Raw genomic sequence first — 23,468 nt, forward strand, 5'->3', positions numbered from 1 at the left:
TCATCTTAGAGAGATGCTGCTGCCCAATGGCATTTGGCCACTCCCAAACTGGCCCCAGGAAGGCAGTCCATGCCACGGCATTCAAAAGGAGGCCAAGGGTCACCATTTTACTCGTTCACCCTCTCTATTCATGTTCACCCTTGAGTCCTCTCACCACCCAATGCAATGCTTGGCAGAGTGGGTACTCAAAAGCATGAGACAAATCAAAGAACGCCAGTCTAAGGATTTTAGTCCCTAGCACAGAGAATTTGCCCATGGGAAAGGAACTGGGCTGAGGGGAGAATTTCTGGTAGCCTGAGTCTAGGGTGACCGGCCAACTTGGCCCCAGTGACTTCCCAAGACAAGTTGGTCACTCTACTAAGTGTCATACTTGACTATCCATTTTGCCTCCTCCCAGGTGGCCGGGAATAAAGTATCTGAACTAAGGGAAGTCTGGTGGAAGGCATGCGTGTCTCCGAGTTCCTTAAGAGTGGATCCCTAGAGATTTAGGGTCTTGACATTTCCCCCCCCCTTTGGCCCCCATTCATTTCAATTTCCTAAGCTGACACCATCTTCTCGCTGTCAGGAATCCAACAGAATCACATCCCTTCTATTTTTCCCGAATCAGATGATCACCTTTAAGCTACTTCCCTGATTCCTGTCAGTGGCTTCCTGCCACTAGTTAAATCTTCTACCAAACCACCAGAGGGATGTAGTGCAAAACTGCAGGACTTACACTAGGGATTGTCAGAAGTGCCCTGTGCAATATTCCCCAGGACACATGCGCATTGCAGAACTACTGTCCGGATCAAGGGCTGATGGGCGCATGGAGCAGGGAAATTACACTTCGGGCTAGTGAGGAGTTGTGATCAGCGGGGATTTCCCCTTTAAAAACTTACAGCAAAAGCCTGCCTGAGACCATTCAATATTCATAAATGGAAAGCAGAGATGGTGTTTCTGTTCCGCCAAGAGCAATAGCTATTTATCACAGCAAATGACTGAAATCGTTGTACGTACAATGCTTTACTCAGTGCTGTAAATTATGGTATACAGAAGATTAAACTTAAGCCTAATGCTACCCTTGAGCCTCAACAGCTGAGTCCTATAAATGGCTACCCGTTAAAAAGAGAGAAGCTTTTTCCTGGTTACTATTTAAAAGTGTAGCTCTATTAAAGCTTGTCTTAAACACAAATTACCAGGAAACCTGCCCCTGGCCCCAGGCAGGCTCTTTCTTGGGGCACTGACTCAGAGAGTCATGTCTAGATGACATAGTTACAGGTCTGAGATTTGAAGCACATGCTGTGCTGACCTCCAGAGGGAAGGCAGACAGAGCCCACCGTGGCGAGGGGGACTCACGGTGCACAGAATGAGCACTCACGCTGGGCTCTGCCAGACCTTAAGGCTTTAAGGAGACCTTCAGACTTCACATGATCCTGAACCCCAAACCACTTCAAAGAGAGTATTTCTTCTGCTATCTGCTGTTCTGTGAGGTATCATGGAACCCTGACCTTGGGCTGAAGCCCCAATTTTCCTAGGTAAATTTTATTCTCCAAGCACTTGTTACTCAAATGTGGTCTATGGACCGAAAGCACCGGCATCATCTGGAAGGGCATCAGAAATACAGACATACTGAATCAGAATCTGCATTTTAGCAATTTAGCATTTAGGAAATACCTGGGGGATTCATATGGACATTAAAGTTTGGGAATCAAGGGATAAGTAAGCAGGTGTCAGCAGGGAGGAGCCCCTTCATTTTCTCACTAAAAGTCATTACACATGACAAACAGGATTTATGGGAACAGGCCCTAGCAGTAGACCATAGGATTCTGAATTCTCTTTTGCCCAATCCTACTTCAGACGATTTTCAGGAACTTGACAGACAGATTTTTAAAGACTGGAAATGAATGTATCACTCTGAACTTGACAGATGTCCAAAAGCACCCCAGGGTGTAAAACAGAGTGTATTAGCAAAAAGTTCATGCTTTATAAATCAATCAGGGTGCCTCTAATCCCCTTGTGAGTCAGTAGGCTGAGAATGCATGGCAATGTTTTGGGCCAGGATTTCTACTCTTTATTGTAATTACCAGTTGACTTTAAGTTAAGAGAAAAGTGTACAAAGTCTTTGTGTTGTTTGAGAATACCAAAATCCTGGATAATCATAGCCTATATTACAAAAAAAATCATTGTTCAGTATGCATGTTAAAAATTCAATGGTAATCACTATATATATATATATTTATATATATAAAATAAAATATATTCTGGCCAAACTAGCAGAGAGAAAAATGCGAAGAAGATTAAGAAAAGTTTGCTAATCTGGGGCGCCTGGGTGGCTCAGTCGGTTAAGCGGCTGCCTTTGGCTCAGGTCATGATCCCAGGGTCCTAGGATCGAGCCCCTCATCGGGCTCCTTGCTCAGTGGGGAGCCTGCTTCTCCCTCTGCCTGCCATTTCCCCTGCTTGTGCTTGCTCTCTGTCTCTCTCTCTCTCTCGCTCTCTCTGTGTCAAATAAATGAATAAAAAAATCTTAAAAAAAAAAAGAAAACTTTGCTAATCTAATGGAAGACAGGTAAGGAGAACAAAGAAGCAAATAGAAAGCAAGGTAAACAGAAACACAAATTAAAAGACAGAAATGAGTCCAAATATATAAAGTAACCACAATAAATGTAAATGGATAAAACTTACCTATTAAAAGGCACTATCAGATTGGACTTTTATAAAAGCCAGCTATATACTATTTACAAGAGAGGTGCCCAAGACAAGAGGACACAGAACAGTTGAAAATAAAAAACTGGAAAGAGACAAGACAAACACATATTCACCGAAAGAAAACTGGGTAGGAAAGTTAATCAGATAAAATAGGACCTAAGGGGAAAGTTAATGGGATGAAGAAGGCTCCACCACTAAAAAGACATGTCATAAACTTATATGCATCCAACAGCACAAAACTGTAAATCAAAAGCTATCCGAGTTCCAGGAGAGACTGACACACTTATAACCATCATAGGAGACTTAAGACCCTTTTCTCAGAGGGATGGGTGGCTCAGTTGGTTAAGTGTCTGCCTACTGCTCAGGTCATGATCCTGCATGGGGCTCCCTGCTCAGCGTGGAGTCTGTTTCTCCCTCTCCCTCTGCCCCTCCCACTGCTCATGCTCACGAACGCGCACGCTCTCTCTCTCTCAAATAAATAAATAAAATCTTTGAAAAAAAAACCCCTTTTCTCAGAAATTACAGACCAAGCAGACAAAAACAGTGAGGATATACACGATTTGAACAAAATAAATACATGGAACCTTGCACACAAAAAAGAGATTAAACACATTTTCTAATCACATATGACACATTAAAAAAAATGATCGCAAGCGAACTAGTCACAAAGGAAATATCGTAAGTTATAAAATGGAGAACTTAGAGCTAACATTCTCTGCCTATCATAAACTAAACCAGAAATCAAAAATAAAACAACAGTAGGCCTCCCCCAACTACTCTTACATCTGAAAACTAAAACCACACTCCTAAATTACCACTTGGTGGTTGTGTGATTTTTTTTTTTTTCTATGTGTGGCCAAGTTGCTTTGGGACCAGGTTAATTTATATGACATTTGTCAGAGGCTATCACCTGAAACAGGAAACTCCCTAAGCCATGATAACTTCATTCTTTTGTGCTTCGAACTAAATTCTACACCAAGCGGAAGGTGAAGTACCCGAGTCCCAGAAGAAAAGAGGGATGTGCATGGGTTAATTATGACCCAGCGGTGTAACCCTAGAAGCTGCTCCTGGCTCATTTCCCAGGCCATGCCCGGCTCGCCACACTATATGCCCATATCTTTCTGCTCACCAACTCGGGAGGATGGAGAGACTGTTCTGGAAGTGCCATTGGCACCTGGGGAAAGGTGCTATTCATTTGATGTGGCATCTGACAATGAACAGTGTCCTGGAATCGAGCAAACACCGTAGGTAACAGTTTGTATGGGGCCTCATGTTCGTTCTTTTACAGGGCCAGCCATTGCTGAAAAATTATCTGGGAAGGCTGCAGAGGAGACCCCCAGGAAAAATATAGGTCTGTTTATCCTGCAGGGAGGAAGCACCTCCCCTAAGGAATCCCTCAAACTAGACAGATGGTCCTTCCCCTGGACGTGCTGCCGACCCAATTCAGTTCCAGTGCTGGTTGACCAAGGGGACAAATATTAAAAAGAAAACCGCCAAACAACGGAAAATGGATGGAACGCAGGATCAGGGTAATGTGGACCAAATCGGATTACTGACAGGTCTGTAAGTTCTGTGGGTGAGTGGGGGTGGGAGCAGCAAGATGGAAGATAAGAGAGAGGGGACACAGCTCTTCTGCCTGTGCCTGGCGCACCTGCAGGGGTTAAAACAGCCCGGTGGTTTCCTGGCTTACAAACATCACAAGCTACAGGGCGGCCCGGTTCACGGGGGCAACCCCTCCACCTCTGGGCCTCCCCGCGGGGCTCCCAGCTCCCCGAAGCGGCGGTGAACACCACCACCACCACCACTGCTCCCCGCCTTCAAAGAGTAGCTGAGGCCCAGGTCTGTCATAAGGGCAGAGGTGCCCTACTACCAAACCCTATGGTGAGTGTCACGAGTGGTAAGGATCTGACGGGGCAGCCAAGAAAGCAGCGTCAGAATTCTGAAAGCGCCTGCCATCCAGGCCCTGCCTCCTTAAACACGCTGGCAACCTGACTCATCTATCCTTGGACATAGTGCCACCATCAAGATGACGCCCAGAGCTGACAGTAATGCGGGTCACTGAGCCAGGGCGTCGGTCAGGGCCGGTGTCAGTGTGACCTTACTAATGGGGGCGGGTGCAACGCACCCCTGCTGGAGGCAGGCACTTGTCGAAGAGGGCCACGTATGGGCTGGGGGCAGCCACTCCTGCAGCTGAGCAGGAACCTCAGACCCAGCATGGACACAGCCACACGCACCTCTGGGGAAGGCTCAGGAATTTGAAGAAGTAATTCCTGGGTGAGAAGAGCAAAGCATCGAGGATGCTAATAAACAAACAAATCACAGGGCTTGCCAGAAACCACACCTTAGACAGAAATCTATAGTGGCAGTTTTGTAAAACAAAGGTATCTTTCTCCAGAAAGAAAGTTATTATTCAATTGCTCGTGAAGCAGGATTCATTGTGGTGAAATCGTTTGCTCACTCTCATCCTTTGTTGCCCCCAGACCCGTTTACTTCCCATGTGTCTCCTGCTCTGCCTGACTTGTTCTCAGTTTTCCGAAGGGCCTGGCTCAGTGCAGTACTACCCAAGCTGCAGGATTCCCACGATCCCAGGATGCCAGTAACTGCTAAGATGCCACGTCAATTTAACAGCACCTTTCTCCAGAGGAGGGAAAAAGAAACTTGCCATAGTAAATGTACACACGAGGGAAGAAGGGCTTTGACTTTAGAAACAAGAGGGCCTGGAACCTTCTTTAAAGTCCCCGAGGCGAACCTACATGCGGGTTCCTCGTATGGGATGCTCTGGGAGGTAACAGTCTCAGGGACCCCAGCCAAGCACTAAGAATCAGTCCCTCAAGTGAGAACTCCAGAGGCCCTTCTAAAAGGACAACCGCTCAGCAGAGTTCCAGCTTAGACAGGAGCTGCGTTCCTGCATCGGCGTGCGAGGTGAAAATGATGTATAATCACCGCACCCTTGATTGCCCTTCTGTTATAAAGCACAGTGCACATGGTTTGCGGATCGTGGGCTCTGTCTATGGCCAATTTCTCCTCCAGGGTTGGAAAAAAATCTTTGTTTCTCTGCTCCGGCACCAGATGAAGTGGGTTTGTGTCTGGGGTCACGTTATTGGAAACAGAAGTGCGTGATGATGATGATGATGATGATTACCCAGGGCCTGTGGTTGAATTCAGATAAATTAAGAGTGATGAGACTCCACAGTGAAAGAGATATTTTTGTGTTTTACTCCAAGACCTCAGAGCACTTTAATCCTCAGAGAGCTGTTGCAAACCTCTGGAGGGATCTGGATGTGGGGCTCCCGGCGTGCGTGCGTCCACCCGCAGCTCTAGCTCTTACAGGGATGGTTCACTACACCGGGGAGGGAACGCTGCCTGGGAAATGCTGCTCTACTCATTGCTCAGGATGGGGAGAATTACAAAATGACCTTTTGAATCTGAGCTGGCAACATTCTTTCCTTGGATTTAAATAAAGCGATGACTGTTCTCCTAATTTTCCTCGGTTGATACAGCTCCGAGGAATGGAACAGTGCAGCCCGCACAGCGAGGACAAGCCAGTGATGAGTCAGAAGCCAGGGGTCATGTTACAGTGACAGCCCTCCAGAAATCAGCTGTGGTCAAGGATCAAAGCAGTAGCCTCCTAAGCTGCTCAGCGAGGAAGAACGTTTCCCCCGACGCCGCCTCTCCAACTGTATTGGAACAGAGCCGGTCATTCTCTTTCAAGGAGTGGTATCTTCTAAATGAATGTACTCGTTTACATGTGGAATCTGGCTTCTTCACAAATAGCAAGCCAATTTTCCTTCATTGTTTGCTTCCTCCCTCCTTTCTCATAAGGTTCATTTTTAAAGAAGTATACTGAACATCAACTGTATGTCCAGCACTCGTCATTCACGCAGGTAATATAATGGCGAGCGTGACGACAGGGGTCCTGGCTCCTTGGAACTACTCCTGGTCTGGTGTGTGTGTGTGTGTGTGTGTGTGTGTGACAGAGAGAGAGGGAGAGAGAGAGAGGGAGAGAGATGGGATGGACAAGTCAATGAGCATAGCAATAGCCATCACATATGCTAATGCCGGTGAAGTGGAGGGTGCCAAGAGCACACTAATTGCGATCGGAGGAGTCCTTCCTTCTACCTGGCTGTGTAGCAAGTCAGGAAATGTGCTCCTCGCTGGGACTCAGGGATGCGTAAGGCTCAGCAGCTAGTGTTTGCAGGTGACCCCCGCTGCATAGTGATCAGTCCCATAGAACACAGGGATGCTGGGGGCAGAGGAATGAGTTGACGATTTGGTTGGTGGCAGCTGAGCTCAGCACAATGCAGATAAAACACGTGGGGCACTGTCAGCCTAAAAAGAGGTCTATCAGGGATGTAAAAATGAAGTCACCTGCACTTGGAAAAAAATCTCAAGACACATCTGAGATGGCGATTGTCAAGGTCAATAACAGCCTATGGTGGCAAAGCTAGCGGCTTCTTCTCTTTTCTCCTCTCACTCAACCTCTTGGCATTTGACCGGGTCTAAGAAAGGCTTTCCTGTCTTGGCTTCTATGTCCTCATGCTCTGCTGCTTTTCCCGCCAGATCATTGGCCATTCCCCTCCTAAATGTTGACCCCTCTCTTTTCCAATTCGGCCCAACATCAAATTCTGTCAGTTACGTTTCCAGAACGGACCTCAAAGTTATCCTTTTCTGTCTATCTGCACAGCACTGCATTCGTCCCTAGGAGGCTTCCCAGGCTCCAAGCAGCCAGAGTGATCCTCTAAAAGTATCAACCAGATTATGTCTTTCCCTCACTCGGTGCCCTCAGTGTCTTCTCACTGCACCCAGAATAAAACCCAAACTCTGGACCCTGGCCTATAGGGCTCTAGAGTTCTGGCCTCCACCCACCTCTTCTGCTGTGCCCTCCGCTGGGACACTCTTGTGCCAGTTCTTCATATGACTCGATGGCATTTCTGTTTGTGTCATTTAACCTACCAGAAGGTAGGCTTCAAGAAAGCCATGCCCTTGTTTGTGATGTGGCTCTAGAACAATGCCTGCGAGTAACAGGTGCTCAGTGAATATTGTTCAAATAAACGAAAGAATCAAAGCCATGTGACTCTGAAGGTGACCCAAAAGAAACAGGCTTTGACGAGATTATAAGTAGACTTTTTTTTCAATTGAAGATGAATTCAACAGTCCTAAGGTTATGAAGATCCTATTAATTTAGCTTTAAATTTGAGCTGAACCGTTACACCTGCTGTTTATTTGTTAGCATTTCTACTTAATTCACAGAAACATGCAAAAAGGGAATTTCGATGGGTGTAAAGGAAAGCACCTACTGTTTGTGGGTCTCGGGGATCTGCTCATTTGTTGGAGATAAAGGGGAACCTACAGGCAGCGGGAACTGATGATGGTACCCACTCCACCATCTCTACAAGCTCCCTTCTTTTTACCTGTCGATATTTAAAGATCCGTTCAGATGCTGTGGCTGAGGCTCCAAACACACTCACTAGAGCTGATTTATTCCTCCCTTCCTCCTTCCCTCAAGACTGTGCCCAAGTTCCTCACCTCTGCCAGTAAGCAGACCAGGCCAGAAGCGTGGGTGAGAAGGAGACAGGGAGCTCAGCTGCCCGAGAGCCCCCATGCAGGTCCCACAGGGGACCACGACGACCTCTCTGTATCCAAGCCTAGTTACGGTGTTGCAGGGAGCTCCAGACCCAAAACATTCAACCTGGACGGTGGTTAAAGTGACTTGAGTCAGACAGAGGTTGGAACCCTGGTTCTGCCACTTACATTGGCCTGATCTTGAGCAAATTTCCTAAATCCTCTGAATTTCCCTTGCCTTTGCTGTGTGACGGGGAGAATATGACCACGGTGGTGACAGGATTAACTAACACATAGAAAGCTTAGCACATGTAAGTGCTCACTGCGTGTATCAGCTTTACCATCATTGTTGTTATTGGTATTTTTGTTTCCATTAGCAGAGCAAAAATAAAAGTCTGGGTTTGGGACCAGGTCAACCTGCTCTGTTCCAGACCCAACATTAACTGTAGTTTGAGCAGATGCAAGTTCAAAATATAAACATTTGAAGTGGAGCAAAACGCAGTCCTACTTTCTTGTAGATTCTCTCAGATGTAATGCTTGACTTAAGTCATATGCTTGACTTAACTGTTTGTTAATCAGTCTGTTATTTCATTCCATACGGATTTCCACAGGATTTATAGGAATTTCCTGAGGACCTATCGTATGATCCACAATTTACCAGGGATGATGGGAAGATGATATCAGAAGAAACAATGGCAGATACTGTTTCTGATCATTAGGAGCCCAAAAGACATATCAATCTAGGAGTTCATTCTGGACTGGGGATACATTCATCAAATTAAAGGTAAAAAAGAATCCTGGTAACAAAATAAAGTTTGCACATATTCACATGCTCTTGCCAAGCCTTATTAATTAATGCTGTCAGACTCGACAAAGAGTATGTTTGATGAGAACAATTTCCTTTAATTATTTTATACTTCTCCGGGGGTAAGTAATACAGTCTCGTAAAAGATGACGAACAGTAACAACAACAGAAATGTAATCTCAGCAAGCAAATCCAACTGCATTGACCCCCAGACCCAAGTGCCCTGTGGTGGTGGCCATCAACACCTGCAGACAGGAAGTCCTGTAGGATAATCAGGCAATGATGATTCCCCAGAAGCCCAAGGGGGCACCGACACTTGGAGGGACTGACTTTCTCTAGGGCTCAGAAGCCCAAACGGTGTGTTTCCTCCTCAACTAGAGGTCACTTGGAGACAGCCAAAATAAAAAGAACAATGGCAGGAAAGCCTGGAAACTCCCTAATGAGGCTCCCATGTGCAGGGTTGCTGGGCTGTGTCACTCCGGGTACCCAAACGACATCGGCATCTGGACATGCGTGGAAGGAACGGAGGTGAGTCGCTGTCACTCATTTATTTTCCCGCTCAGCCTCTCTGCTTTAGCTCACAGTTCATTAAATCCTACTGCATCACCATCAACATGCAAAACAGCTACTTGAAGGGCATTCAAAAATATAATCAGGAAAGGGAATAAAAAGCCCTGAGAAAGAGGGGAAAAATTAATCTTCTCATCTATTGAATGACATCTAGGTTCTTTGGTTCTAATACATTTTTTTTTAAGTAGCAGTGACATCCAAGGATTATCTCTGTCTGATGGATGGGGTGTAAGGCTGCATGGCTCTCCGCTTGGAGGGCAAGCACCAAATGTGGCTGAAGGATCTGTGGCTACGGCCATGCTATTTCTTTTGCCTTTTCTGGTTTTGAGGTGGGAAAAACTGCGGCTTAGGGGTTTCTAGAAGAGAGCTTGTTTTATGTTTTACATACAAATGTGAAGGGGAAATTAGCCTGGTGACCAGCTCTGCAGAAGCTGAAATAGTAAACTTTCTACATGCTGTTGCGTGTGTGTGATTCATGGCAGGTATTTCTGGGCTTCGTGTATGTGCACACACATTCACTTTCACGTGGAGAAAAATTTAAATATAGAAAAGCACAGAATATGCGATGACACATGGGGGTGTTCTGTTTTATGGGAGTTGTTTTCAACTGGGGGCGACTTTGTCCGTTAGGGGACATTGGCAGTGGCTGGAGACAGTTTTGGTTGTCATGACTGAGGGTGAGGGCTGCTACTGGCATCGAGTGGATAGAGGCCCAGGAAGCTGTTCAACGCCCCACACTGCGCAGGGTGCCCCCATCTCAGACAATTAACCAGCCCCCGACGGGAACGGTGTTGGTGGTGAGAAACCCTGCTTTACAGTAGTAGTTCATTATGCAAATATATTAGGAGAAAAAGAGGGGAAAAAAATCATACTCCTTTCATTTGGACAAATCCTACCACTACAACTTCATAAATGTTCAACCCCATTACAAAGATACAACTTAAATCTATTATAATCTTCTCTTTGATTACAATATCCCAAATTATTAAAGCACGCAACTACTAAAAGTAATACTACATTTTTTTTCCATTGTAGGCACCGTGAACCTCCTTGTTTTGAGCTTATATACATGCCTGTGCACACAGATAAGACCCCCTACACACACACACACACGTACACCTGCATGCCCATATCACACACACACAGGATTCTTTTTGGAAAAATGGCAACAGCTTTCTCCCTGGGTTGAAGGTGGGGCCCACAACAGTACTGACAGAAGAGGAAGAGTCACACATATCATCTTCCTACCCTGCTTTATTTATTTATTTATTTTAAAGATTTTATTTATTTATTTGACAGAGAGAGAGAGAGCAAGCACAAGCAAGGGGAGTGGCAGGCAGAGGGAGAGGGAGAAGCAGACTTCCCGCTGAGCAGGGAGCCCGATGCGGGGCTCGATCCCAGGACCCTGGGATCATGACCTGAGCCGAAGGCAGATGCTTAACCAACTGAGCCACCCAGGCGCCCCTGGACAAGATTTCATTACAAATCTCTGTAGCTTATCACTTGGTTTTTGATAGCTTAACTTTTTTCTTGTTAAAGCAAACTTTGTTTCACTATTGTATGAAGTACTTTCCAAATGCAAGTTCTTCTTCTTCTTCTTTTTTTTTTAAGTAGTCTCCATGCCCAATGCGGGGCTTGAACTCATGACCCTGAGATCAAGACCTGTGCCGAGATCGAGTCGGACGCTTCACTGACTGAGCCACCCAGGTGCCTCAAGTTCTTTTAATCATTACAACCACCACTCTATCCATTCTAAGAATAAGGAAAGTAAAGCACAGAGAGGCCAAGTAACCTACCCAAGTCCAAAAGCTAACAAACGGAAGAGTTGGAACTTGATTCCAAGCAGACTGACCCCAGAAAGGCTATTCCCAACCATATGCCAATCACATCATGGCAGCGTATCAAGCTACTACTTGGGCCGGACAGCTATGAGGGATAGGGATGCCTGCTGAGTGGGGTCGGGGCCTCCAAGGCAAGGCTTCTGTTTTCCCCTTTCTGTGACTATCCCTAAGTCACCTCATCAACTCACTGAAGAGGCTTTAGAAACAAAGCAATCCCTCAAAATTCTAGATCTTCTGGGTAGAGGTTTAAAAGGCATCGAAAGGACCCTTGCACAGACTCAGGAAACAGACCTCAGAGGACTAACCCAGGTGGGGTGGCCCAGAAGGTGGCTCCCAGAGAGCCTCCCTCTATGCCAAGCACAGGGTCTCACCTCTGGGCACACCTGCTTTTTATGCCTGGGACATCAGTGTGGGGCACAAACTCAGGAGCAAACACGAATGCAGAGAGTCCTGCAAGTGGGGACTCACATGACCTGTATTGGCAAGGCAGCCAAAACAGGATGGACCCTGGCAGGGACCCCAGAGAGGTACCCGGAGCTTCATGACATTCAGGGGAGCTGACACTAGGGCCTCATGTAAATGTAAACCATATTTATAAAGCCAGATCCTCGGGACTCCTGGCAGGGTGATCATCTTCAGGCTGACAATTCTTGCCTCCAAGAGTATGCGAGGCTGAAGATGAATCACAGGCCAACGTCTATAGGCTGACCTCAGCACACACATCCCCTGAGACAGGGCAAGAAATGAAGACAAGAAGCATTTGACCGAATCGGTTTTCCCATTTTTCATAAGAAACATTCAACTTAATAAGAAATAGCCACACTTTATTGACAATAATAGCTACCCTTGCTTTATTTCCTTACCATGTGCCAGGAAACTCTACTTTATCTCCGTTCCTCACAGTAACTGCGAGGCAAGAACTATCACCTTCATTTTAGAGGAAAGGGAGGCTCAGAAAGGTCATGCAATTAGCCCAACGTTACACAGATAGTAAATGTTAGTCAAGATTCTAACCTGGGTCTGTTTGACTCTGAAATTCACGATTTTTCCACTATGGCTTTCAATTTTTCACATTACTATCAACCTTCAAAGTCCCCAGAACCAACTGCCTAAATACTCACACACACACACACTGTGTACTTTTTTCAATTTAACTTAAAAAACCAGGACACCGAGATCTTGGATGCTGCCACACACCCAACTCTCTCTCTCTATGCCAGTATCCATAAAATCCAGGAGCTGAATCACACGTGCTGTGAATGAGTAAGTTGCTAAGAGAACACACTATCCAGTCCCCTGTCATTTAAAAAGTGACAAGTCCAGGGTCTCAGGGCTGGGCACGGCTGAGCTGGGATTTGGCCCCAGGCATACTGGCCCCTAGGTATGTCCCTCCCAGTGCACCCTAGCTCGGCTTCCTGGGGTCAGGGCCCACGATGGTGGGCTCATTTCTGGGCGCTGGGAATACAGAGCTGACAAGGCACATCCCTGGTCCTGAAAGGATCCGAGAGGCTGGTAGAGGGGCCGAGACAGTCCACAGATAACTGAAGTGCATGGCAGAAGGTGTTGTGCACAGGAGAACAAAACTTGATGGCTACTAGGAGGGACAAATCACATCTAGTGGGGGGCAATGGGGCATGATGCCATGCAGGAACCCAGGCTCTGGGTGTATTTGCAAGAAGGTGCTTCCTACCAGTGATTCCGCACCAACAACTCCATGAGGCAGACAAGGTGGAGAGACAGAGGCAACCTGCTTGGGGTCACACAGTTAACATGAACTGCTTTGTCTGTCTTCCATCTCATGTCCGCTCCATTACAACAGACTTCAAATGCTGTTCTATGGACCCTTGGCAGGTTGGGAGAGGCCAGGTAGGTGGGGCTCGAGCCGCTATACAAAGTTCAACTCCAATGGCTCTGCTTTGCATATATATTTGTAGATCGGGTTCTTCATGAGATTCCTTTAAAAAAAAGCTCTGATAACAAAATAGGGTATGAAGACCTGTACTCCCAGGTATTACCTGGCCAGTGAATGGGGGCAGGTCCTGGAGTTTGGGCAGGGCAGTGAGGGCAGGGGATCCATGCAGAGGGGCAGTGAGGGACAATGGCTAAGCAAGCAGGCTACGTACGCCCCTCACTCTGGAGTGACGCAGCCTGCATTCAAAATCAGGCTCTGCACCTGCCTAGCTTTGAGACCGTAGGCAAGGGGCTCCTGAGCCTTAGCTTCCTCACGTTCAAAACAGGGATCACACTGGTACCTGCTTCACAGGGCTGTTGAGAGGATAATACACTCAAAGATAGTGAAAGCACATGGCACAGTACCTGGCATTTAGCACAGTGTCATTCTTATTAACTTGTTGGAAATAGCGAGGCCAGTCATAGGAGATAAAACAGCAAGAAAATAAATATCATTAAACCACTGAAAGAATTCTCAGGGAAACTAAGAAATCCTCACTGCCCCCGAAGAATTGCTGTGGTTCTGAGCTCTGCCTTGCATTCTCCTGGTCTTGATAAATATGGGCTGTGAATCGGCAGGACACACACCTGAAAGACAAGGGAGGTTTTGCCGCCTCTATCTGCTGAGTTGCAGTTGTGTTCCCACCGCTGCTCGTCAGCTGGTTTGGCAAGAAGCTCAATGGAGTCTGGGCTTTGAGTGATGAGGCCAGTCACCCCAAAACCCCGAACTCATTTACTGCCACTGCTCAGAGGAGATGGCCACAGAACCCTAGGTTGTCCCCCTGAGCTCGACTTGGCTCTTGAACCAAAAGGCCTAGAACAGAGGGAGGCAGGTGTACCAGCAGAGCCAAGCCCTCGAGACCTCTTTGACTGGCTAGATGAGGCCTCGCTTGGGCAGAACTCTGCAGGGCACAGAGGAGTCCCAGGTCCCTTTCTAGTTCCTTCCATCAAAGACTCTGCCAGTGAATTAAGTTGCCAGGGAAGGTTTTGACGGCTCGTGGGATTTTTGTCTGTCCCATTCGCAGCTGTATCCCAGTGCAGCACATCCCTGTGAATGAATGAGCGCCCATGATATTCGGGGTGCTCTAGCCGCCGCATCTTCACGAGACAAACAGAAGCAATTGGCCACATGGATTCCACGGTCATTCACTGAACAAACCAGCTGTGTGGGATCTTCCCGCCACTGCTCTGCTTTCTATTCCCTGACCTGTCGCCTTAGCTGTTAGCACCACCTCTGAGACTCTGACAGTTTCCCTTTGGAAAGGTCTGACCTTTTCTCTCCTCTTGGAGGAAGAGAGGGTCATTTGTTGCAGAGCAGTGAGCAAGAAGGTCAGCTCGTGCCGAGCACTCAACTTGCTCCTTTCATGCTCAGTCTGCCAGAAACGAAAATGTTAGAGCTAGAAGCACCTATGGAAATCACTCCTCATGGAAGAGAAAGAGAAACCAAGCTCACAGAGCTGGCTGCAGGGACGTCGGGGGACTGGGCCTCTACACAGAGCTCTGTATCGCACTTTATCTTGGGCCCTCTCTCTGCCTTGTGTAGGTAAGAAAGTTTTGGAAAGTGCCACTAAATCCTGAATTCTCTTTCTACAATATTAAAAACACAAAATATTCCCACTATGTATATAGAGGCACACACTGATACAGATTATATATATTTAGATATGGATATATCATATATACACATATTCATAAATGATATTAGAATACATAAAAACTATTCTAAAGGCCCAAATACATTTACTGAGGAGCTTGGATAAGCAACTCCCTTCACTTTAAACCTATTTATTACAGAACAGCGACAACTGAAGGAGGTGGGGGAAAGTCAGAAACTCTGAGTGTGAGAAAGGGGAAATGTATAATTTACAAAAGCATACCCAATATTATTATTGCTTTGATTTTTTTTAGGCACGATATTTAACGTGCTTTGAGCTATAACAGTAAAAGGGGGCAGCGAGACATTATGTTCATCAAAAAGGGAGTGGGGCTTAAGTAGAAAGATTGGGAAAGCCTCTTCTGGGATTCACAGCTTTGGAAATCATCTGGTCCAACTCGCCGTTTAAAGATAAGGAAACTTCCATTCCACGAGGTTAAGTAACTGCCTGTCTGAGGTCAGTAGCTGTTTATGTGTTCCTGAGGTAGCAGTCCCGTGGACTTTATCTGTTCTATGTCCGTGGCACCTACTCTGAAGGGGGGGTCTAGGGTTTGCTGTTGACCTACCAAAGGGAATTTATCACATCAAGGATGTAAAGATACGGAGGGAAAGTAAGTTCCCAAACACAAACAAAAAGCATTCTTGCAGAGAGAGAGAAACTGAACCTGAGGCTGTAAGAACCAGGCATTTCCTGCGGCAGCAGCCCAAGAGCCCCCTGAGTCCCAGCCCCTCCGGGGCTAAACCCCGGGAGACAGTCTGGCCCCCTCTTTCAGGGATGTCGGGCTGCAGGTGCGATTCCTCAAGCCACCGCTCTGCCCTTCTCCTTTGGTCACCTTGGGAGGCTCCCGGCAGGTTGGGCGGATGGCTTCAGTCTGGTCCCATTTCCCTAAACAAGTTGCAGGTTTTCTCTCATTTGCTCTGACAGGGCGGAGCATTTCCGAAGGGGGACTACAGCTCCGAAAATCGTTCCCCTGTGAGCAGAGGCAGAGCGGCAGGAAGAACTTCCCCGCTGCCTCGGGCTGAGGCAGGCACACCGGGGCCGACCCCAGGCCGTCCCGGAGCCAAAGGGGGGCGACGGTGGCGGGAGCGGCGGCTGCGAACGTGCGGCGGGGTGCGGGGGTCCACTTACCGCAGTGCGCCTGGAAAACCTGTGGCTTGACGGCCTGATTGCAGGCACTGCACACTACGAGATAGAAGTCGTCATGTGCGGGATAGTGGCCAAATAAGTGCATATCTGTGGGGGAAATGAAAACACGGTGTTTTGAAAAAAGCAATTAAGTCTCAGAAGGTCTACAGTTTCCTCTCGCAATTTCCTCAAGGACAGGGTTTCAAACGAGACGTGCAGAAAGGCAACGATCTTTACTAAAGGGAACATGGTCTGTGCTAGCACGGCTCCCAGCTCGCACAGAAGCTGCAGCCTCATGGCGCCCCCACCCCATGTCGTCGCCCCTGGAGGTGGCTGCTGTAACCCTCGGTGTGGACAGTGCGGGGCGGGGGGGGCTGCCCCGAGTCCTGTGCCGCGGGGAGTTACCTCGCCCCGAGACAGAGCCCACGTGTTAGCTGGCACCCAATGGGGCTCTAGCTATTTGAGGATGGGGGCTCCCCCAAACCCATTCCAACTTTAGCAGAGGTCTCTCAGGTGGGTTGGGGGGCAGGAGGCCTGCGAGAGCCGCTGCCTGCGTTTCCCCACCACCTGAGGGAGACCTCACAGTCTCCCGGTTACCTGTTCCTCATCTGCCCGATATTTACGGAGCGCCTAAGTGCCAGGCACCGAGCTGGTGCCGGGCCGACGGGTGAATGCCAGCGAGGGCCCTGCTCTCCTGGAGCATCCGGCGGCAGAAGAGAGAAATACTAGACAGATCACCGCACAAGTCAGCATGTGGTTCTCACTAGGGTACGTGCAGGGGGTATTTTGGCTGAGACCTTGGGATGCGTGGGGTTCCACAAAGGCCGGGGGGTGCAGGGAGGAAGGTTCGGGGTCTGCCAAGGTAGGAAGTGTGTCGGAGGAACCTTTTGGCTGGAACAGGAGCACAAGGGGAGAGCCCAGAAGCTGTAAGCCTTGCGGACCAAGTAAGGATTTTGAACGTGACTTTATAAAAACAAGGGAGCTACTGAAGGCTTTTAAGCAAACGAGTGACATGATCAGCTATACACTGTTAAAAAATCAGGTGTGAGGCTCAAGGGACACAAATGCATACATCCACACAAAAACTCGTCCACGCATGTTCATAGTAGCATTATTCACAACAGCCAAAAAGTGGGAACAACCCAGACAGATGTCCATCAACTGGTGAAAGGATAAACAAATTGCATGCTAAGCGGACAACGGAATACTATTCAGCCATGAAAAGGAACGAGGTGCTGACCCTTGCTACAACATGGATGACGCTTGAAGACATTATGCGAAGTGAAGGAGCCAGACACAAAAGGCCACATGTTGTAGGATTCCATTTGTCCAGATCAGGCAAATTTAGAGAGACAAAAATTAGATTTGTGCCTGGCTTGGGCTGGGGGGCTTGAAAGGGGTTGGGGGGTGCTGTTACGGGGTTCAGGGTTTCTTTTGAGGGTGACAAAAATGTTCTAAGATGGATGGTGGTGATGGTTGTACAATCTTGTGAATATACTACAAACCACCGGCTCATACACTTTCCATGGGTGAATTTGTACAGTGTGTAAATAAAAGTTGTCAAAAAAGAAAGTTAGGTTCTGAGGACACATGGTCACATCTCCCTGTGTACCACTGGGTGCACACGGAGGCCCAGGGGCACCTGGCCTTGCCTCCGCTCAGCCCGCCAGCTCTAGAGTCGCTCCAGAATCACACAGAGCAGGAAGCTCGGGAGCACCGACACGGTTGACAGAGGAATTAAAAGACCGTGTATGCACGAGCATGCTTTCTGTGGCAAAGCTCCTGAACTTCCTCACCCCACCCCCCAAGCCTCATTTTCTAGACTCGACCTGTGTCTTTCACAAAGAACCGGCAAACGCAGCAAGGTTCCCCCAGCTGCAGAGCTAGGTCCCAGGGAAGAGCCAAGTCCCTCATGATGTGGGGACGGCTCGTTTATCACCCAGCAAATGCTTTCACAGGGGCAGTCTCAGCGCTGTGTCCTCGGAGCAGCCCCACCACCCAGAGAGAAGCGGAACGGACACGTTTGTCACCGGGCAAGGGGCTGAGTCCCGCGCTGCCCTGGAGGAGGCGTGTGGCTACGAGGATGCCACCGGCTCTGGCCGCAGCAGGTCCTCCTCGAACTGCAGGTGCATGTGGGCCCGCTCACCTCTGCTGCGGTGACGGGTGGGGCTGGGGACGGAGGCCCTCTGAATTTCTCACTCGTCGGTGGCCCTGGGCGCGGCCTGTTATTTCCCCTCTCTAGGACTTGCCTCTGTTTCCACTTCTAAGACTTGTTACCACAGGGGAACGTTATTAGTCAGTACTTGGTGGGTGGGAGGCCTGAGGAAAGAGAGGCTGAGAAAGAACCCAGCTGGGACAAGGGTCCTGAAGCATGAGGAGGTCCATGCTGGGCCCACCCAATGTGTCCGGGGCCCCTGATTCAAGCACCACAGAGTGGAGGGGATGTCTGTCGGTGTCCTTAACTGGGATACCACTCGGTTCTACTCTTTATTATAGGTTATTTTTATAATACATGTTCTTTCTTTTTTTTAATAACAAAAGTGATCCACGTTCTTTGAAGATACATTTGAAAAATGCAAAAAAGGGGTGCCTGGGTGGCTCGGTCGTTAAGCATCTGCCTTCGGCTCAGGTCATGATCCCAGGGTCCTGGGATCCAGCCCCGCATTGGGCTCCCTGCTCCGCCGGAAGCCTGCTTCTCCCTCTCCCACTCCCCCTGCTTGTGTTCCCTCTCTCTCTGTCAAATAAATAAATAAATAATTAAAAAAAAAGAGAAAAATGCAAAAAAGCCAGAAAAAATTAAAAAAAAAATCACTGGCAACTTTATTAACATTTTGCATCTCATTTAGATTTAGTCACATTTTACATCCGGGAACATGTGAAACCAGGAGCTGGTGAGGGCTAAGACTTACTTATTGATTCGACAAGCATTTACTGAGGGGCCTTACATCCTTTCTGCAATAGATTAAGCTATGCAGGAACAGAAGAAATGTATGAATTAAAAACACAAGCGTGAACAAAAATGTCTTGAGTGCCTACTGTGTGCAGGAAGCTGTGCGGCGTCCGAGAAGCGGAGACTGCAGGGTGTGGGGGCGACCGCCCCTCTGCCCCTCCGTCGTCTGTTGTGCACACCTGCTCACCTGTCGGAGGGCTCTCGGGACTCCCGCTTCTTCTGTAATCCTTCAGAAATCTGCAGCACCCACCCCCACCCCCAAGGTACACATCCTCCTCTCCGGTCATGAGTTGGCTAGCCAGGGGCTGGCCGCAGGGCTGTGCGTGCGTGCGTGCGTACGTGCGTGCGTGCGTACGTGCGTACACGCGCGCTCCCCTTCACGCTCTCCGCTCCACAGAGACCCTTCTTGGTTTCCTCTAGGGCAGTTTCAGCCTTGCCCACGTTGGCTAAAAGTGTGTCTCCCATGGAAAGTCAAAGGACCTGCTTGCCTGCCTGATTATTCCTCAGTCGGCCGACCCTGGAATCTCCTCTACAGGCTGCCCGGGTTCTGAGCGCCCGGCAGATGCGGAGCAAGATAAGGGCCCTTGACCTCTCAGAAGACCACCACCTCACGTAGCCTGGCCATCACAGTCGGGGTGCTGTTTGCTTGGGGATGGAGGAAGGTCGGGCAGAACTGAAAACAATTATGCCCGGCACAATGCTAGGTATTCGATTCATTAATTTCCGCTCTCTCTCAACTTACTGCCCAAACAACACATTCAGTGCACAGCTGAAGAGAGCAACAGTGGTGTGCTGAAGTGGGCTTGTCCCAGCACGTCTCTCCTCAGTTCGTTCAGTGATTTCAAGGTGGTAGCTTGAAATCAGCCTTCGTGGGAGTATTTACACCATGGAAAGGGGCACAGAGTACAAATCAGGGCTGGTCTTTCGGAGAGCCGGTTTTCAAGCATTTACCAGAGCACCACTGAATAAAGATGAGAAAACAGGGAAAAAGTGAAACCACCTGCAAGGAGACCACCCCGGGGTAGCCACCATTGAGAGGTTAATATGGATCCTTCTCGACTTCGTGATGTGATAACATTATCTTGGTTAATCCTCATAATGAATCGAGAAAGTTGCCATCATCTTCGCTTTCCAGGCCAGGAAACAAAGGTAATTTGCTTGAGATCTCGGGGCGCTGATTTGTAAACTGGGCTGAGATGCCAGGAAACAGTGACTCTAAAGACAATGCTCCCTCCTCAGCAAAAGGCTGCTTCCTTCCTTGATAGAGCAAAAATCCCATTTCACAGATGAAGAAACCAGTTTGGAAGGGTCTCCTGGGCGACTAACAGGCTTTCCCAAGGCTCAGGGGGAGTCACTGGCATGAGCACAGGCCTGGAGTCAGAAGGAGGGATTTTTTTGTACAAGGCTCATGGTTGTGCAAGCTCAGGGAAGGTGCCCAACCTCTCTGTCAGTTTCCTCATCTATGAAATGGGGCTCACAGTTCACGGGGTTGCTGTGATGGTTCGTAAAAGGTCGTGTTTTCTTCCACCAGGGATCCAGGAGAGTGTGGAGAAAGCCTTAACCAAGCTCATCTCTCCTACCTTCCAGAACTAACTGACTCTTTCTCCATTGGGAGAGTCCTTGCTCCAGGCAACACATCCTTTGTGTCTCCCTCACGACCACTCACAGCAGACTTCCCGGGAAGCCCAGGGGTCCCTCCCACCTACAGAATTTGCACACATGCGTGGACTGATGAGGGCCTTTGGGAGGGCTCTCTCTGGCCGTGGCTGGGTTCTAAGAAAGCATGTGCACAAAAATGATGAGACTTTGCCCAGTTCCAAACAAAGTGTTCAACCATCTCCCAGAGAAAGCCAAACCCCTCCGTTTTGCCTCATTTTGCCCCTGCAAATAGACCAACTGTAGGTCAGATAGGGCACTATCGCAGAGGTGACCTTAGTCATGCACCTGGCCTGAGAGAGCAGGGAGGGAGCAAACTCCATTAGCTCCATTTTGCAGATACGGGAAATAGGTACACTTGCTTCTAGGCCGGTATTTTTTGGTTTTTGACCCCAACCCACTATACACATATACATATCTCTCTATCCTCCCTCCCTCCCTCCCTTCCTTCCTTTCTTCCATCTATCCATCCATCCATCATCTCTCCTTGGAACATGTACATTACGCTCTGATATGTTCTGTTCTACTCATTTCTTTTTGTTTTAGTATATTCTACTTCATTTAAAAAATGCTCATTGCTTTAAAAAAGTGCTCATTGAGATTTCAAAATTTCAGGACTCCTTAATAGGTCACAACTCAAAGTTTGAAAAACACTTCTCAAGGCAATCCAGCGAGTCAGGGCCTGAGCTCAGCCTGAGAGTTCACTGGGGATTTAGAGCAGTCTGAGCGGGTCCTCAGTGGTCACGTGGGAATTTGGAGCCCTGAACTGAATCGTTAGTGCCAATCCTATGCTGGAGCCCGCTGTACCAGCTCACAAGAGTTGACTGTATCTTCCAATCTCAGCATTCAGGGAGGCATGTGGGTAGCTTAAATCAGCCAAGGTGGGAATATTTACACCACGTGAATCAGTGTCCACCATAAGCCAGAGAGAACTGGGTTCTTCTCTTGGAGAGCTGGCTGTTTAAACATTTAAACCACTGACAAACACCCATTCTGCCATCACTCTTCCCTGTGTTAACTTCCCTAATTACAAAAATGGAGAAAATTATATTCATCATCTACCACAGTGGGATGCAGAGTCTTCTGTGAACTTGGGAGGAAATCATTATATTAATATAAAGTTATGGTTGGGGTACTGATCATGAACCCAAGAACCCACACACAACGGAGCCAGGTATACATGTGGATCACTTTCTGTATCCAATGAGCACATAGAAGCCACAACGTGTCCACGGTCTGGTGGCTAGAAGGGGGTGGGGTTGGTGGAGTGGGAATAGCAGGGAGTCGAGAATTAAGTTACTGGAGTTCTTTCCAATGTCTGTCAACTTAATGCATACTTATTGAGGGTTATTTACAGAGGTTACTCACAGATTTGGCTCATGGTATTAACCTAATGCTGCTTGTAAATTTATCGCAGGCTATTCTCCGTGCCTCGATTTAAAGCGGGCACTCCTTTACTTCTCTTACCTAACTACTGCTAAAATGCTCATTTGTGGCAGAGTCAACTGTCAATTGCATTCATGCTATCAGTGTAGGCTGGCAACCTTGGCCTGCTTACGGACGGCCTCACCCTCCCTAAACGCACCCCACCTCCAGACAGCCCAGGAGGGAGGGAGGGGACAGAGCTCAGCTGTGATGGCAGGAGAGAGACAGTTTAGGAAAACAGAATGATTTCTATGAAAGTAGAACAGTAACTCTGATGTCCTGGTGTAGCTGGTTGACTGTTTCTTAAGTCAATACCTAAAAGAAATTGGCCGGATAGGAGTAGCATTTTATTCCAGATACACAGCTTTTTGACGGGAACACTTTTGACACGCAAAGCCATGTGTGTGTATGAACTTCCGTTGCATCCAGTCCTCACGATCGGAAAATGGCTGTAGTTAAGGAAAAGGCAGGGTGACATCTCCAATCCGCTATTTGTACAGGATGTGTTGCTAAGAAGGGAAGACAGCTGTTTTTGTGGATTCGGGATCAAACTAGATGCTGTGTGCTTTTGAATTTGCCCCTGGACGCTTTCCAGAGCCCAAGATTCTGACATTATGAAGCAACGACCGGTTGCAAACTCAGAAGATGAAAAAGTTGAGAAGGCATGAGTCAGGATTGATGCCTTCCCTCTGCGAGTGGGAATGCCAAGCGGAGCGCAGGCTGTAACAGAGAAGCTGCAAGAAGCAGGCTTGCTTTGAAGGCAGTGGGACAGCTTATCAGCTGTTGGTGATACCTATGTTCGCTAGAGAAAATCCCACAGGGCGGAAAGGAAGACAGCAAAACAGAACGCTGAATTTCAGTTTCCATTTAAAAAAAAAAAAAGCCCCAGAAAATGTCCTTCAGTTTCCCCCAGAAGTCCGGTCCAGGGTTGGGAAACCACCCCAGTTGCTATAGGAATTATAAAAACGTCAGGGTGGCCATTGCCATAATACTCTATTATAACAACAATTTCCTGTAATTTAAAAAGTGATGCTTCCCTTTTAACGGACTCCAAAAAACTACTGTAATGAACAAAAAATTGAGGTTGTATTATGTAATTGTGACCCACCACGCCCTTTCCAGGAAGGTGAACGTGAGCCCTGAGACGCACGCCTCTGCCCATGGGAGACAGCTGGACACAGAGGGCTCGGTAGGACCTCAGGGACAGCCGACCCTGTGACCGCCGCTGGGGAGCCAGGAGCCGC

The 23,468-nt window shown here is 48.0% G+C and overlaps 1 protein-coding gene across 8 annotated transcripts in view; it reads right to left on the bottom strand.

The window, feature by feature from the left end:
- ATXN7L1 (ataxin 7 like 1) overlaps positions 1–23,468 on the bottom strand; it is a 228,333-nt gene that overhangs the window by 130,932 nt on the left and 73,933 nt on the right. For 7 of the 8 annotated variants that reach the window (XM_032402354.1, XM_032402350.1, XM_032402351.1 and 4 more), the window contains exon 3: positions 16,197–16,301. The exons of the other annotated variant lie outside the window; for it this stretch is intronic. In XM_032402354.1, coding sequence (XP_032258245.1) covers positions 16,197–16,301 — 105 coding nt within the window. The remainder of the gene's footprint in view (positions 1–16,196; positions 16,302–23,468) is intronic. 8 annotated transcript variants of the gene reach the window in all.

This window comes from Phoca vitulina, unplaced genomic scaffold (assembly GCF_004348235.1).
Source record: "Phoca vitulina isolate PV1807 unplaced genomic scaffold, GSC_HSeal_1.0 scaffold4, whole genome shotgun sequence".
Lineage (NCBI taxonomy): Eukaryota > Metazoa > Chordata > Mammalia > Carnivora > Phocidae > Phoca > Phoca vitulina.